Here is a 17,692-nt window from a genome sequence, read left to right on the forward strand (position 1 = left end):
CCCTCCACATCATTCCCACTCTCCCTCCACATCATTCCCACTCTCCCTCCACGTCATTCCCGCTCTCCCTCCACGTCATTCCCGCTCTCCCTCCACGTCATTCCCGCGCTCCCTCCACATCATTCCCGCTCTCCCTCCACATCATTCCCTCGCTCCCTCCACATCATTCCCGCTCTCCCTCCACATCATTCCCTCGCTCCCTCCACATCATTCCCGCGCTCCCTCCACATCATTCCCGCTCTCCCTCCACATCATTCCCGCGCTCCCTCCACATCATTCCCGCGCTCCCTCCACATCATTCCCGCGCTCCCTCCACATCATTCCCGCGCTCCCTCCACATCATTCCCGCTCTCCCTCCACATCATTCCCGCTCTCCCTCCACACCATTCCCGCTCTCCCTCCACATCATTCCCGCTCTCCCTCCACATCATTCCCGCTCTCCCTCCACATCATTCCTGCTCTCCCTCCACATCATTACTGATTTCATCGCAATCGAATGAACCCTAATACGCCCCCCCCCCCCCATGAGCGTCAGTTACGGCCCCAGAATCCTGTGCCCTGCACTCCCTCAGAAATTCATACCTCATCCTCCCTTCTGTGGGCTCTTCAGGGATCTTCTGCGCAGGCACCTTCTGCTCCAGTGACCTCTGGTGTGCGCCCCGATAAGGTAATCTCCCCACTTCCTCCCAACATAGTCATTGCTATGTACACATGGTTCCTAATGATGACTATGCAGGGAGGAAGTGGGGAGAGCATCTTATTGGGGCGCACGCCGGAGGTCAGAGTGACTGCACAGAAGATGCCTAACTGCAGCACCATACAAGGAAGAGGTATGGATTTTTGAGGGAGTGCAGGGCGCAGGATTCTGGGATTGTAACTGATGCTGATGGGAAATGGGTAATATTACAATGACGACAGGAGGCAGGGAATTCTTACAGCCCCGCACACCCCGGAGACTGGATGAAATCATTAGCATGAAGACAGAATATAACATTTGTCCACAACAAGACCATTAATATAAGGCATGAAGGTCCAGTTAGGACTAGTGTAACATTTCTATTACCTGTATGCCCATATTAATAGGTCATATACGTCCGGGGGGTGACAGATTCCCTTTTGAGGGCAGCAAGGTGGCTCAGTGGTTAGCACTGCAGCGTTGGGGCCCTGGGCTCAAATCCCACCAAGGACAACATCTGCAAGGAGTTTGTATGTTCTCCCCGTGTCTGAATGAGTTTCCTCCGGGCACTCCGGTTTCCTCCCACATTCCAAAGACATACTGATAGGGAATCTAGATTGTGAGCCCCAACGGGGACAGCAATGATAGTGTGTGCAAACTGTAAAGCGCTGCGGAATATGTTAGCGCTATATAAAAATAAAGATTATTTATTAAAGGAGTTGGAATTTAATTTCTGAGAAATTCCGTTGCCTCTTCTGGACTTTAAGCAGGAATAACTTTACCTTGATAATTAAAAGTTCAGTCGGGAATCCCCTTCTGCATGGAATTTCTTCTCAGATGCGCTGTCACTTCTCCAGAGGATTTCCATAATGACATTGTATCCTTTGAAAAGATTTTGATTTATTCAAATGAATGGGAAGTTTATCTCTAGGGTAAATTATTAACTTTTCTTTTGTCTGGAAATATTGGAATCTCATGATGACGTGTCTTGGAAGTTCAGAAGAAACATTTTTGTGTCTCGGGTGTCAATAGTGGCACCATGGGGGTGTACTTGTGGAAGGGTCTTTTCTTTTTTTTAAAAAATTTGGAGGTAAAATAGAAGTCTGGTTTGTCGGATACCCCTCATCTTTACATTGTTTCATCTACTTCTTTCCTTTATAGTCACATGCGGATTGTATGTATTTTTGTGCATCTTTTACCTGCGGATTTTCCACATCTATTGTAATTCTATGGGGAAACCTGACATGTTGCGGATTTGAAGCCCGCAGCACAGGTCAGATACAGCTCATTAAAAAGAGCAGTCTTAGGCTACTTTCACACTAGCGTAGTTTTCAATACGTCGCAATGCGTCGTTTAGGGGAAAAAAACGCATCCTGCAAAGTTGTTTGCAGGATGCGTTTTTGCCCCATAGAGTAACATTACCGACGCATTGACACACGTCGCAACTGTCGTGCGTCGGTTGCGCCGTGTTGTGGCGGACCGCCGGGAGCAAAAAAGTTACATGTAACGTTTTTTGCTACGCTGTGTCTGCCATTTCCGACCGTGCATGCGAGGCCGGAACTCTTCCCCCACCTCCCCGCACCTCCCAATGGGGCAGCGGATGCGCTGGAAAAAGGCATCCGCTGCCTCCGTTGTGCGGCGCTTTCACTGCTTGCGTCGGTGCGCCGCAACGTGCAGCGCACGACGCAAGTGTGAAAGTAGCCTTAGGCCTCTTTCACACTTCCGTCTTTCAGCTCCCGTCACAATCCGTCGTTTTTTGAGAATGCAGAAAACTGCTGCGATGACGCACACACAACAGGTGCACATAGGCTCGACGGGTCCATCAGAAAGACGGGCCCAGCGCACACGTTTTCCACAATCTGCACACGATCCGTCATTTCAACGTCTTGACGGATCCTGTGCAGATTTGGAAGCTTAGGCCTCTTTCACACTTCCGTCTTTTTTAATCCGTCGTTTAGGGGAAAAAACGGATCCTGCAAATGTGCTTGCAGGATGCGTTTTTTGCCCATAAACTTGTATTAGTGACGGATTGCCACACGTTGTGCGAGAGATGCGTCGTGTTTTGGCGGACCGTCGGCACCAAAAAAGATAAATGTAACTTTTTTTGTGCGTCGCGTCCGCCATTTTCAAACACGCATGCGTGGCTTGAACTTTGCCCCCTCCTCCCCGGACTGCAGACTAGGCAGTGGATGCATCGAAAAACTGCATCCGCTGCCCACGTCGTAGAAAAAAATCACAATGTCCGTCGGCCCGACGCATTGCAACGGCCCCGTACCGACGGAAGTGTGAAAGAGGCCTAGAGATGCGACCAACCCCAGTCACTGACAAGACCTGACTTTTCTAGACAGCAAAGTGACCCATGTAAATGTATGAAGAATACTCAGCGACAATGACAGGAGAGCGGGCGGCCTCCATGACACCGCGCTGCTGTGACGTATGGACATGTACTGACTGCAAGAACAGGAAAGTATAAAGAGACAATGCGGTTAGTGAGAGGACAAGTCCGGACACGTCTGCCGCACGGTGAGGACACGCCTCAGCCTGTCACCAAGAAACCTGCTTGTCAGGTGACGTCACCGGGCCTGTGCGTGCGGACACGGTGACGTCACCAGGGCACGGCTGGCAGTGGCTATAGCAACCACCTGTGCGCTACAGTGTAAAGTCCGTTGCTGACACAGTGGACGGCAGAGAACACGACTGACTCTACTATGTCCGCACGGCAGCCATTGTTATAGAGCCCGGCTTTAGCTTCTCTGCCATATTAACTTTAAAAACTAAACGTATAGCCAGTTCTCAGCGCTGCGGGGCCGCTACCTCGTCACTACAGTGTGACTACACGTACAATGAGTGACCGCAGCCTCAGGCTCTGCGCGCAGGGGTAGAAGGTGAGCGCTGTCTAGCGGACCCCACACGCGGCCGGTATGGCGCGCACTGCCCTCTGGCGGCTGACGCTGACATTCCTCAGCGATGAGAGAACGTGAGCGTCACTGGCTGTCACAGTCACGTGTGGCGGCTGTGGGCGGGGTCCCGTCTGTAGCTCCCAGCAGGCTCCGCGCTAGTCAGTCAGTCACCGGTAGGAGACGTGAAGTTGCGGAGCTGTCAGCCCGGCTGTCGGTTATCACAGTCCCGATACATCGCTCTCCTCTGTTGTCGTGCTCCGTGCTAGAATACATCAGGACCATACCTCGCCAACAAGTCCCGGCATATCGCGATCTCCCGCTCTCACACCCGGCCAGTATCCGCGACACTGCACCAGCCCGAGCCTGAATGAGAAGATGGAGCAAGTGGGGATCATAACACCCGAAACCCGGCCGGTAAGTGGCGTCCCGGGAGCAGGGCCGCTCCGCCGAGGGGGAGGGGGTGTGAGCGGTGTGCCCCTCCGGTGCCGCGGCGAGCCATCGGCTCCCACACACAGCCCCCGGGGGCCTGCCTTCTGTGCCGCACTGATCTTGGCTGGGGGCCGCACGTATTTACTCTGTCGGCAAAAGAAATGTCTTATTACAGATAAAATAATTAAAAACCCTTCACTTTTTATGGCAGAAAGTGCCAGAATCCGCTGACATTTGTTCTGCTCTGTGTGACCCAGATTGGGATTTTCATCCTGTAGAATAAACCCAGCATAAAACGCGATTTCATAATCTCCTGGCAATGAAAACCTCCCCCAGTCCACGGGAAGTCCTCACAGCGCCACCTATGGGAGACGGGGCGTCATGGCGCTGAGCTAATGCTGGAAGGGCAGAACCGGCTGTCAGCAAGGGGTTAAACTCCGGCCGTTCCTCGTTGTCTCCCTCTTGGTACCTGTGAAGCTGAATGTCCAGTGTTACAGATCCGGGGGTCCGCAGCTAGTGACTGGCGGTCCCCCGGATACGGGTATAATGTCCGGCGTAGACCTCAGTGACCGAACCCTCGTCTCACCCGGACTAATGGTTTCCTCATCCGTGTAGAGAGGCTCAGGTAACAGGCAGGAGGTGCTGTGACTAATGCCTCCTACTGAGGCTCGTCAGCCACACCGGCCGGGTGTGTATATAATGTACATACAGTATAATGTACGGGTGTGTATATAATGTACATACAGTATAATGTACGGGTGTGTAAGCACTCAGCTGTTGGAGCATATGATATAGAATAAATGGCAGTGAAGGGAGCCAAGTGAAAGTCTTTATTCCCCCCATCTAAGAGCATCACTTCCATCAGTTAGGCTGGTTTCACACTTGCGTTTTGATCTGCAGCATTTTAAACGCAAACGCATTTGGTGCAAAAACGCGTTTAAACGCTGAGTTTTTTAGGCGCATGCATTTTTGCATGTTTTAACACAAACGCGGCGTTTTGACGCGCTTACAAGCGTTTTTTCCTGCGTTTGCGTTTTTGAAACGCATGATAAGTGTGTGACAGCTGCTAATCATCAAAATCAACCGGAAAACCCACTATAAACAGAAATACCTAGGGTTAGGATCCCTATTAACCCTAGGGATCCTAACCCTAAAGCACACACTCTAGCACACACTCCCCTTAGGGTTAGGATCCCGCTTATCAGTGTGTATTCTTGTGTTTTTCTATAAAAACGCATGCAAATGCATGTGCTTAAAAACGCATGCGTTTACATAGACATCAATACGGGTTTTTTTTTTTGCCGCAAAAAAACGCCGCTAAAATTACTACATGTTGCATTTCTGCAATACAACGCATGCAGAGAAAAAATGCATGCGTTGCAAAAACGCATCAAAACGCCTGCAAAAAACGCATGCGTTTATAATGTTAAGTATAGGAAAAAACGCATGCTTTTTTGTGTTTTTTTAGCGCAAAAAACGCAAATGTGAAACCTCTTTACTTGTCACATACAGCGCAGATAACCGTATATACATCATTAATAGCAGCTGTGTATCCACATAGCATCCGCAGCATGTGAGTGCCTGGATACAGTGCACACCGGACGGTCAGTGTCGGAGCCATCGATCTCGTGTCTGACCGTGTCAGTACAGCGAGTAACCGAGGAGATAACGCCATTACTGTCACCTGATGGGTCACTGGGGATGACAGGACTGAACTGGCCTCAGCGAGTCACACTCTCTACTGTATCAGGGGCCGGTAGTCATATTGGAAAAGGGCACCGTGCCAGAAAGAGCCAACTGGGTATAAATGATGGCAGAGGCGTTCTCATGATTAGTTTACTGTTACATGTAGCAAAGTAGTCAGAGACTTTGGAGAGATCCAGTGCTATTATTCCATTGAAGGGGATTCTGTAGGTGACTTATGTATTTTTTGGGTTCAGAGTAGGATAAATTGAGGCAATACTCCCCTCCATTGATTTCTCACCCTGCGCCCCTTTGCCCGTTCCTCAGGTTTCTATTTGCACACATAGTAAAGCTCCCCTCTGCAGGTGACGGTTCGCATCATTGACCCTCTCCAGCCAGTGATTGGTATAATGGCATTCCCTGTGCATTCAAAGGAACCAGTCACCATGAGACACAGCTCAGTCTGCAGGCTCCATGTTAAGAGCCGGGGGGACGGAGTATATTGGTATATAGTTTTGTGAGAATAGATTCAGTGAATCTGACCCATGTTTAAATAATTTATTAACTTTGTGTTACTTCTGGTTCAGTGAGCGGTCCTATCAGTGATTGACAGCTTATCAGAAATGTTACCCCAGTCAAATTAACCTTTCTGGTGTAATTGATGCGGCAGTTTTGATGGATTTGTTGCCTTGCCCCGTCCCACTCTGACTCCACTCACTTTGACAGAGTTGGCCGAAAGTGATGTGAAAATGCCAAGTCCAATTTATTTTGTGATACAATATTTTTACGCAACACAAAGTATCTTTTAGAAGTGTTTATTACACCAGAATTCTAGCTTAAACTTATTAATCAATCAAGGCCAAAGTGCTGGAATCCAATTCTTCTTTCTAAGAGAGTATATTTCAAGGTTAGATCCCACATTTCAAGGTCAGAACTCCCTCATCCAATTGCCACCAATTGTGAATGACCCCCTATCTGTCCCACTTAGTACCATTCACACTTGATAGTCGTAGACTCAGTCCTGCAGCTTTCTGTGGGTGGGCATGGCTACTGTGGGATGGCTCCTTATCTGGTCAGCTGATGGACTCACTTTCTTGTGTGAATGTGGCCTAATAAAGGTACAGTGAGATGCTGATGCTTCCCAGTTTGTCTAAACTACTGTTCATCATTCTCTTATAGAGCCCTTGGGGTTTACCTACAACACCAACGAAGCAGTCCTCCCTGGCAGATGTCATGAGCGAGGAGCTCGCCAGAGAACTTCAGCTGGAAGAAGAGAGCCACGTGTTCCCACCAGAAGCCATGTAAGTTACATGTCTGACCTCAGGAGTGGCCAGCGGTCAGTGATCCAATCCCTCCGTGTTTTGTTGTATTGAAGCTGCACGGTGACCTCCTTTATGGTCAAGAAAAAGAATATTCTACTTGGTTACTTGTGCATATGACCTCTAATGGCTGCACGTTTCTCATGCTGTAGTTCTGATGGCGGACCTTTCTTGACTTCTGACAACATTGATACATCCAGTGATGAAGTTTTGGCTCAGATGCTGCAGATGCAGTTTGACAAGGAGTACGATGCTCAGCTGATGAGAGAGGAGAAGAAGTTTAATGGTGACAGTAAAGGTAAGGGGAGATGAGCGTTGTGTATGTGGAGATGGCGGCCGAGCAGCTAGTAAAATAACACCAACTTCTTCTTGTTTCTCCTAGTTTCCATATCTTTTGAAAACTATAGAAAAGTTCATGCTTGTGAAGAAAGTGAGAGTTCCGAAGATGAAGTGGATTGGCAGGACACCCGTCATGACCCCTACAAGGCTGGTAGGCACATTACCCTACCATATACAGTTAAGTCCATATATATTTGGACAGAGACAACATTTTTCTAATTTTGGTTATAGACATTACCACAATGAATTTTAAACAAAACAATTCAGATGCAGTTGAAGTTCAGACTTTCAGCTTTCATTTGAGGGTGTCCACATTAAAATTGGATGAAGGGTTTAGGAGTTTCAGCTCCTTAACATGTGCCACCCTGTTTTTTAAAGGGACCAAAAGTAATTGGACAATTGACTCCAAGGCTACTTCATGGACAGGTGTGGGCAATCCCTTCGTTATGTCATTCTCAATTAAGCAGATAAAAGGCCTGGAGTGGATTTGAGGTGTGGTGCTTGCATTTGGAAGGTTTTGCTGTGAAGTAAACATGTGGTCAAAGGAGCTCTCCATGCAGGTGAAACAAGCCATCCTTAAGCTGCGAAAACACAAAAAACCATCCGAGATATTGCTACAATATTAGGAGTGGCAAAATCTACAGTTTGGTACATCCTGAGAAAGAAAGAAAGCACTGGTGAACTCATCAATGCAAAAAGACCTGGGCGCCCACGGAAGGCAACAGTGGTGGATGATCGCAGAATAATCTCCATGGTGTAGAGAAACCCCTTCACAACAGCCAACCATGTGAACAACACTCTCCAGGAGAACGGCGTATCAATATCCAAATCTACCATAAAGAGAAGACTGCATGAAAGTAAATACAGAGGGTTCACTGCACGGTGCAAGCCACTCATAAGCATCAAGAATAAAAACGCTAGACTGGACTTTGCTAAAAAAACATCTAAAAAAAGCCAGCACAGTTCTGGAAGAACATTCTTTGGACAGATGAAACCAAGATCAACCTCTACAGAATGATGGAAAGAGAAAAGTATGGCGAAGGCGTGGTACAGCTCATGATCCAAAGCATACCACATCATCTGTAAAACACGGCGGAGGCAGTGTGATGGCTTGGGCATGCATGGCTGCCAGTGGCACTGGGTCACTAGTGTTTATGGATGATGTGACACAGGACAGAAGCAGCCGAATGAATTCTGAGGTGTTCAGAGACATACTGTGTGCTCAGATCCAGCCAAATGCAGCCAAACTGATTGGTCGTCGTTTCATACTACAGATGGACAATGACCCAAAACATAAAGCCAAAGCAACACAGGAGTTTATTAAAGCAAAGAAGTGAAATATTCTTGAATGGCCAAGTCAGTCACCTGATCTCAACCCAATTGAGCATGCATTTCACTTGTTAAAGACTAAACTTCAGACAGAAAGGCCCACAAACAAACAGCAGCTGAAAACCACAGCAGTGAAGGCCTGGCAGAGCGTCAAACGGAGGAAATACAATGTCTGGTGATGTCCATGAGTTCACGACTTCAGGCAGCCATTGCCAACAAAAGGTTTTCAACCAAGTACTAGAAATGAACATTTTATTTAAAATTATTGAACCTGTCCAATTACTTTTGGTCCCTTTAAAAACTGGGTGGCACATGTTAAGGAGCTGAAACTCCTAAACCCTTCATCCAATTTTAATGTGGATACCCTCAAATGAAAGCTGAAAGTTTGAACTTCAACTGCATCGGAATTGTTTTGTTTAAAAATTCATTGTGGTAATGTCTATAACCAAAATTAGAAAAATGTTGTCTGTCCAAAAATATATGGACGTAACTGTACATGGCCCTTGAAAGGTGGGGGAAGGAGGATCTTTAAAAAGTATTCCAACATGCCCAAGCCTTTGTGTGGTTTCCAGGAGCTGTCAGTCACCTGTTCCTCTTGCCCATTCTATTAAACTTATCTGCTCAACCAAACGTACATGTTTTTTGGAGGATCTTGTGTATGATAATGTTGTTCAGTAGCTCCATAATTAGAAAATTGAAGAACCTCTTTTAAAGGGATTCTGTCACCAGGTTTTTGCTACTCCATGTGAGTGTGGCATGATGTAGGCACAGAGACTCTGGTTCCAGCGATATGTCACTTACTGGGATGTTGTGGTTTGTATAAAATCACTGTTTTCTTTGCTGCAGATATCAGTTCTGTGAATGCTGAGGTTTGTGTAACCCTGTTCAAATCACTGATTGGCAGCTGTCTGCCTATGCACAGTGTACACAGAGAGCTGCCAATCAGTGGTGGAAGAGTGGTTGGACTACATGGGAGCAGGTTTACCAGTCCTCTAATGATTTTCTCAAAACCACAGCAAGCGTTCCAGTAAGTGACATCACTGGAATAAGGGTCTCTACTACATTATGCTGCTCTCAGATATGGTGGCAAAAACCTGGTGACAGATTCCATTTAATGAAACATCATTTATGTAGACCCTACTTTTTGTCTGTAGATAAGCCCACCACCACACCAAAGAGAGGATTCACAGGGAAAGGGAAGGACATAACAACAAAACATGATGAAGTGGTTTGTGGCAGGAAGAATACTGCACGTATGGAAAATGTAAGTAATTGTGTAGCTGTCGTCATAGATATTGTAGTTTTAATAATCGGTTAGAATACAACAATATTTTAATGCAAAAAAAAAAACACTTTTTTGTCGCAAAATGATTTGGTCTTCTGAAAACCGCACACTGACACTGCAGGTTGGTGTTTCCTCTGCCGCAGGTCGAGCCAGCACATATGGGAAGAAAAGGCGATCTGTAGTGTGCAATGTGTTAACAGGGCAAGCGGCTGACAGACAAGTCTGAGACTTGAGTGATTAGGGAAAAGTGGATAATGTGTTTATTTATTTTTTTTAATAAACCTACTCAAAATTCCATGAAGAATAACACTTTCTCAAGCTGCTGGTATTTCTTTGTATATTGCAATTTTGGTATTTGCTTTAACACTTCAACAATTTGTTTTTCCCAGTTTGCTCCAGAGTTTCAGGTTGGAGATGGAATTGGGATGGATCTGAAACTGTCCAACCAAGTTTTTAATGTTTTGAAGCAACACTCGATTTCTGAGCAGCGTAAGAGTGCGAGACTGCACGACAAGAAGGAAGTGTCCACTGCTGTAAGTAGGCCTGCCTGCTTTGGGAAGGGGCTCTGCTGGGATATTGCTGCTTTTCCACCTAACCTTACCATGCCTTGTGGTGCAGGAGAAAGTAGTTGACCCAAAGACCAGACTGCTGTTATACAAGATGGTGAACGCTGGGGTTCTGGAGACCATTAATGGCTGTGTGAGCACTGGGAAAGAATCTGTTGTTTTTCATGCAAGTGGAGGAAGGTATGTTAACTGAATAAATGTGTGATTTCTGAAAATGGAGGATTTCTATCAAAGGTCTTATGAAGCAGGGGAACATAAGACTTCATCATTGACAATAGATAATAACACCCAAACCCACCATCTTTAGCACCACCTGTGCACAGATCATGTCTAGGAAGAGAGAGAAAAATGTTTATTTGCTTTAATTATTTAAAAAGGAAAAAATCACAAAAGGTTTATATTGTAAAAGAGGTTCTCATCTGCGATCAGTGATAACTTATGGATTGGAGGGGGTCCGACTGTTATCCCTTGTTATAATGGAGCTGTGGTGCACATTCTCTGCTGCCGTTTCATTTATTCTGTTTAGGACTGTCAAACTCTGCAATCCTACAAAGAATAAAAGGAGCTTCAGTCAGGCATGCACACTACTGCTCCACTGTAAGGGTATAAGGCTATGTGCACACGTTGCAGACTCGTGTGCAGATTTCCTGCGGTTTTTGTGCAGATTCCACCTGTGGTTTTACACCTGCGGATTCCCATTATGGAGCAGGTGTAAAATGCTGCGGAATTCGCACAAAGAATTGACATGCTGTGGAAAATACAACGCAGCGTTTCCGCATGGTGTCTTCTGCAGCATGTGCACTGCGGATTTTGTTTTCCATACGCTTACATGGTATTGTAAATGCATGGATAACTGCTGTGAATCCGCAGCGGCCAATCTGCTGCGGATCCCCAGCAAAATCCGCAATATGTGCACATAGCCTAAAAGTGCCATGTTCTGCACGGTGCGGAGCCTGGACAAGTGGGCTCTAGGTACTTCATATTGTATCCTAGTGTGAAGTGACTGATTATAATCATCGACTTTATTTTTCGTGAGTGGATGAAAGCCTAGATAAAATTTCATGCGACTTTCAGACTTAACTAGAGTTCATGTCCTGATATGAGAAATGTTTATATCGATTTATTTCCCTATTCAGTATGGAAGATCAAGAAGTCCCTGCCGAGTGCGCCCTCAAGGTTTTCAAGACCACCTTAAATGAGTTCAAGAACAGGGATAAGTACATCAAGGACGACTATAGATTCAAGGATCGCTTCAGCAAGCTCAATCCCCGTAAAATCATCCGCATGTGGGCAGAAAAGGAGAAGCATAACTTGAAGAGGTATGTCAGTGAATTGAATTGTACCATGGGAATAGAGGTTACTATCTGAGGAAATGGGGGTGACTGGGATTAAATATATAGGGTGACGTGTGGAGCTCTAGAAAGTTTTGGGGGTAATTTTAAATTGAATTCCTAAGTGAACAGTGAACCAGTATAGTGGTTAGCAAGTGGTGGAGACATCAGTGTAGCGGCTGGTTTGGAGTGGGAAGAATTAGGAGTAATCCCTTAAAGGGGAACCTGTCACCCCGTTTTTTCAGTATGAGATAAAAAATACCGTTAAATAGGGCCTGAGCTGTGCTTTACAATAGGGTATTTTTTTGTCCCCTGATTCCCCACCTATGCTGCCGAAATGCCTTACAAAAGTCGCTGGTTTGGTCAAAAGGGCGTGGTCACAGCGCTGTTTCTCCCCCACTTCTTGCTTATCTTCCCTTTGGTGGCGTAGTGCTTCTCGCATGCGCAAGTGCCGAATGCACTGCGCAGCTGTAGAAAGAGCGCTATCTGTGCTATTCAGCGGTTTCTCGGTGGGCGCAGCCATCTTCCTGAGGCCACGCGTGCGCAGATGGAGTGTTCTGCTTCCTGGGGCTTCAGGAAAATGGCCGCGGGATGCCGCGCGTGCGCAGATGGAGATTGCGGCGGCCATTTTCCTGAAGCAGAGTTCGCATCTTGCCCACCGATAAACCGCTGAATAGCGCAGATCGCGCTCTTTTTCTACAGCTGCGCAGTGCATTCGGCACTTGCGCATGCGAGAAGCACTACGCCACCAACGGGAAGATAAGCAAGCTGTGGGGGAGAAACAGCGCTGTGACCACGCCCTTTTGACCAGACCAGCCTGATTGACAGGCGTAAACGGCGACTTTTGTAAGGTATTTCGGCAGCATAGGTGGGGAATCGGGGGACAAAAAATACACTATAGTAACGCACAGCTCAGGCCCTATCTAACGGTATTTTTATCTCATACTGAAAAAAACGGGGTGACAGGTTCCCTTTAAAGATTTATTCTAAGGGTTGGCCATAAATGGGTTTCTCAGAAAAGCCCTTTAAACCGTGTAGCCGCTGTAGTTTTGAGCTCTGCTGAAAGAAGAATGTATTACTTAACAGTATATGTTGTTCATGATGAGTCTTTGCATGAGTCAATGTGTTTTTATGTTAAATAATCCTTTGCACAGGATGAAGAAGGCTGGTATTCCTTGCCCAGAAGTCGTCATGTTGAAGAAGCATGTTCTGGTCATGTCTTTTATTGGAAAGGATCAGATACCTGCCCCAACACTCAAAGAAGCAAAACTTAGCTTGGAGGACTCCAAAACAGCTTATTACCAGGTTCTCGCTGTAAGTAACCACATTCTACAGGTTTTACCTAATTTACGGTATAATGAAAGGGATCATTCGGAACTGCTGACCTATCCTTAAAGGGGTCCACTACTTGTACAACCCCTTCTTTAATTCTGTATCCGAAATGTGAAATAAAAATAACATACTCTGCTGTCACACTGGGGCCTTTCCAACAATGCTTATATCGAGACTCCCAGCAATCATGTGACATTGATATAGCACATCAGTCCGACAGTATTCACTGGGGAAAACCGTATTTAAGAAGTGGTCAGAGTTGTGAATAAACCCTTTAACCAAGGCCCAAACAAACTGTAACGGTGCCAAAAAACATACCCTATACATTTAAAGAAAAAAAAAAATCTAGTTATTAGTATGTTGCACAAAATATAATCTATACCATGATTTATCTGTTGTGGAAGCCCAAGGAGAAGCCATTATAACCATTGTATTGAAATGGGAGATATCTTGTGTGAAATTGCTGTCTAAGAGCTATTTCACACGTCTGTGTCTCCTGTACGTGTGGAGACCGTTTTCACACATACTGACAGACACACACATAGACACATTCAAGTGAATGGGTCTGTGCATGTGTGTGTCCATGGGCAAAATGCACTCTTGTACACATATCCTCTTATTTATTTATTTTTTATTTTTTTGAAGATGATGAAGCAGCTTTATGAGAAGTGCAACCTTGTACACGCCGACCTGAGTGAATATAACATGTTGTGGAATGATGGGAAGGTAACTATCCAATTTAGTAAAATGTCACGTGCTAAATGGAGAGAGATTTTTGTCCTTGTTCACAGAGAAGCCCTCGCCTGTCAGGTTTTAATATATGGTTTTACCCTCTTATATGTTGCATCCGTGCCATCACTTGTGAGTGCTGGCTGTTCAGTACAGCTGACACATTACTCTTAAGGGCTGGGATGAGGTTTAGTCTTAGATGCTGTGGTCAATGATGGAAATACATTTCTATACATACCTTCTTTGTCTCTTCCCTTGTAGGTATGGCTTATTGATGTGAGTCAGTCTGTGGAGCCCACTCACCCTCACGGGCTGGGATTTCTGTACAGAGACTGTAGGAACGTTTCTCAGGTAAGAAGGGCTGGAACTGGAGAGGTTTCTACTTTGATAGTTAATGCACTGTAATTAACACTTTTTTATTTTAGTGCTTTTAGCACTTCATACACATGGGGGAGCAATCTGCTTTTCGTTGTTGTTTTTTTTTTTTTTTTTTTTTTTTTTAAGCATTCCATATGAATTTATTTAACAATCATGGCATGTTCCTTTGAATTGCATAGTTCTGATGCAGTCTCTCCGAGAAGTATGGAGTCACTATCTAGAGGCAAGTCCCCTAATGGGGACTGCTAATGGGGTCTTAATGAGAAAAAGCCAAAGGATCATTAGAATCCTACTAATTTACCTAAAGCAGTAGAGGGGTGATTAAATCTAGTAACTGCTTGTAAGAAAACTGTGAAATGGAGAATTCATCCCAGGGTTTGTTGTGTATTTTCACACCATCTGATTGCATATTGAAGCTGCACTGCTCCACGACTGTCTGAGTAAAGACACCGAACTGATAATGAACTCCGAATCTAGTGGCAGGAGGAAGATTGAGATTTACTATGGGAGTCTTTTTGACTCGGTGAGTTCAAATCTCATTAGTTCAGTACATTGGGCCCATTATGAATATTGTCAGTGCCGTGTAATGCAGGTTCATTTTCAGTATAGGGTATCTGTCTCGTAAGTTGTAGTGAAGTGATGAATTATGGAGGTAAAAGTAAAATTGGTCTCTTACATAGGAAAGACTCTGGCTTGTGTAAGTGATAATCATGTTCGTTTTTTGTTTTTTTGTTCTAAATAGTTCTTCCAGAAATGTGGTGTTTCAGAGACGCCCAATGAACGTGAGCTCTTTAATATGGTGTCCGGACTAAATATTACATCTGACAATCAAGTAGATTTCATGGAAGAGGTAAATGATTTACCAACCCACTGAAGCTATCATTTTCATTAAGGCCCTCCTAGTACAAATTCTGAGCTCCAATGACTTTGGCGTATATTGGCAGAATGCAACGTTGTCATTATGACTATATGCGACCAGCTTGTATATGGCTATTGGAGGATATTCTGGATTTTTAGGGTATTTATTATCTTGTTGTAACTGAAAAGTATAGGGTCTTCTAAAAACCTTGGCTTTGTCCCTCTAGATTGAAGCTCTGGAGCGAGCGAATGAAGATCACGTCCAGAATCATGGAAAGAAGATTGCGATGTTCCAGAAGGATGATGACGGCCCTCCACCCATCTTTGATGAATAACCCCAATGCTGCATCTGCTTTTTAAAATAAAAGCAAAAAAAAAAGGAAAGGAAAATAGGCTGCTGTGTCCATACAGCATTAATGCAGCAGGTAATCTCCCTGCATAATGCAGGTTGGAAGAGCTGAACCCGATCAGTGTGCTCCCTACAGGACAACACTCCTGATCATGTTTTTAACGTGTGGCTTGAACACAGTGAGACTGAGATGGCTCGAGCAGCAGAAAATGCTGTGTTTTTAAAGTTTAGATGAAATGCTTGACTCATACTTACAGTGGCTTTTGATAAAGGGATCAGTAGAGACCTTTACATATAGGGGGCTCGCATAAAGTGTCGTCTTCACCTCTTTATTGATAGCCTATCTTGCAATGTGCTTACTGTCATTGAAGTGGTCTTTTACCGAAGCTGACACATGTCCACCGTGTACCAAGAAATAGAAACATTTAGGTAGAGTAACTGCATTCATTCTAAAAGGTAATTTGCAGAAGCAGGTAGCTTTTTATGTGGCAATGTATGCTTCAATCTGTGTGTGGAGTAATTTGTGTATGAGGCTTGTAGAGTGATTGAGAAATAAACCTCTTACACACAATGTTGTGGCTTTTCCTTTTGTATATATTCTGTAGAGGTTTCACTGGTCTCCTTGCTTTCCCTGCAGTGGTCTGTGCTGTCCAAGCTAGGAGATTAGACTAGGAGACTCTTCTGGCACAGATGCCATATGACTGCTGCAGTCACTTGTCCCCAGCCCTTCTTTTGCCTGCAACAATCTGGAATTTCCTCCCAGAACAAGTACTCCCATCTGGTCATATTTTCAGGATTTCCTTCGATTTCTACTATGAGGTAATTGTGAGCGCCTCAAATTGTCCCCAGTGTTCTGTCTGATGGACAGAATCATGACCTGATTGAGGTGTGGAAGACAGAAAATCTGTGTGTGAAGGCCGTGCACAAGCTCACGAACAAGGAAGTCTGTTACTATTTCTGGCTTTATGCTCTATCAAAGGAACAGAAAACCAGAAACGAGGACACACCAGTGGCACCCTATAGACTTGTGGGGACCACCAAATACCATCATTATATTAGGAAAAAAATGTTGCATGCTGTCCTATATTTCTTGGAAATCTTCCCTTCACAAATGAAGCTTCAAATGGAGCCTCTGCAGGGTGTGTAAAGCTTAGCCTTATGTCTCATTCATATATCTCATTCACACACAAAACACCCATGAAAATATATTAGCCTGTTCACATCACCTTGTTTTTGGTTCCTGCCCCCCAAAATCATGGCAACATGTCTGTTTTTGATTAAAGTCAAATGTACTTTAACCCTTTGACCCCAAATCTTATTACCTTCCTGATGAAGCCAATTTTTTTTTTAAATTCTGACCACTGTCACTTTGACAATTCACTCAACGGATCCCACTGATTCTAAGTTTGTTTTCTTGTGACATATTCTACTTCATGATGGTGGTAAAATTTGTTCAATACGACTTGCATTTGTGAAAATATCGGAAGCTTTGAAAATTAAGCATTTTTTCAAAATTTCAATTTTATGTCCTTAAATCAGTTATTTCACACAAAATAGTTAATTAATAACATATATCAATTACCCATGACAGCACCACGAAGGAGGGGATCTGCCCTTCAAGGACAGGAAACCTAAAGGCATAAAAGGGCGGTACCTCTCCCACGCATCAGTTGGTTTCCTGTCCTTGACAGGTGAACCTTTTGCAGACATACCTGAAGAATGGATGACTGGTTTCCCAGGCCCAGACTGTCGGTTCAGGCACTGGTATTTCTCCTTCGCCTCATTGGGGGACACAGACCGTGGGTGTATGCTGCTGCCAATAGGAGTCTGACACTAAGTGATACAAAAAAAGTTAGCTCCTCCCCTGCAGTATATACCCTCCTGCTGGCTCTCAGCTAACCAGTTCTTGCTTAGTGTCTGTAGGAGGCACATGGGTCTGTTTCAGACCCCAACATTTTTATTTTATTGTTTAATTTTCTGTAAATTTTTATTTTTTAATTAACGGAGTGAAGGGGGCGACGGTTCGTGGTTCCGATCTCCCCGAACCATCAACAGGCGAGCACGGCGAGTATACCTCCCCGTACCCTCTCCTGCGACGTGGGAAGCCATGCCTGAGCTCACTTCAGGGGGCGACGGTTCCTTTCATGGTCCCGATCTCCCCACACCAGCAGCAGGCGACCACATGGAGT

The 17,692-nt window shown here is 45.2% G+C and overlaps 1 protein-coding gene across 1 annotated transcript; it reads left to right on the forward strand.

The window, feature by feature from the left end:
- Positions 1–3,277: 3,277 nt before the first annotated feature.
- Positions 3,278–16,074, forward strand: RIOK3 (RIO kinase 3). The gene is made up of 13 exons (XM_069731201.1): positions 3,278–3,990; positions 6,868–6,989; positions 7,160–7,305; positions 7,390–7,497; positions 9,830–9,939; positions 10,350–10,493; positions 10,579–10,706; positions 11,663–11,845; positions 13,012–13,171; positions 13,835–13,915; positions 14,180–14,269; positions 15,039–15,146; positions 15,382–16,074. Exons 1-13 carry the CDS (start codon positions 3,952–3,954, stop codon positions 15,487–15,489), a joined length of 1,527 nt encoding a protein of 508 aa, XP_069587302.1. The 5' UTR covers positions 3,278–3,951; the 3' UTR covers positions 15,490–16,074.
- The last annotated feature ends 1,618 nt before the right edge of the window (positions 16,075–17,692 follow it).

This window comes from Ranitomeya imitator, chromosome 6 (assembly GCF_032444005.1).
Source record: "Ranitomeya imitator isolate aRanImi1 chromosome 6, aRanImi1.pri, whole genome shotgun sequence".
NCBI lineage: Eukaryota > Metazoa > Chordata > Amphibia > Anura > Dendrobatidae > Ranitomeya > Ranitomeya imitator.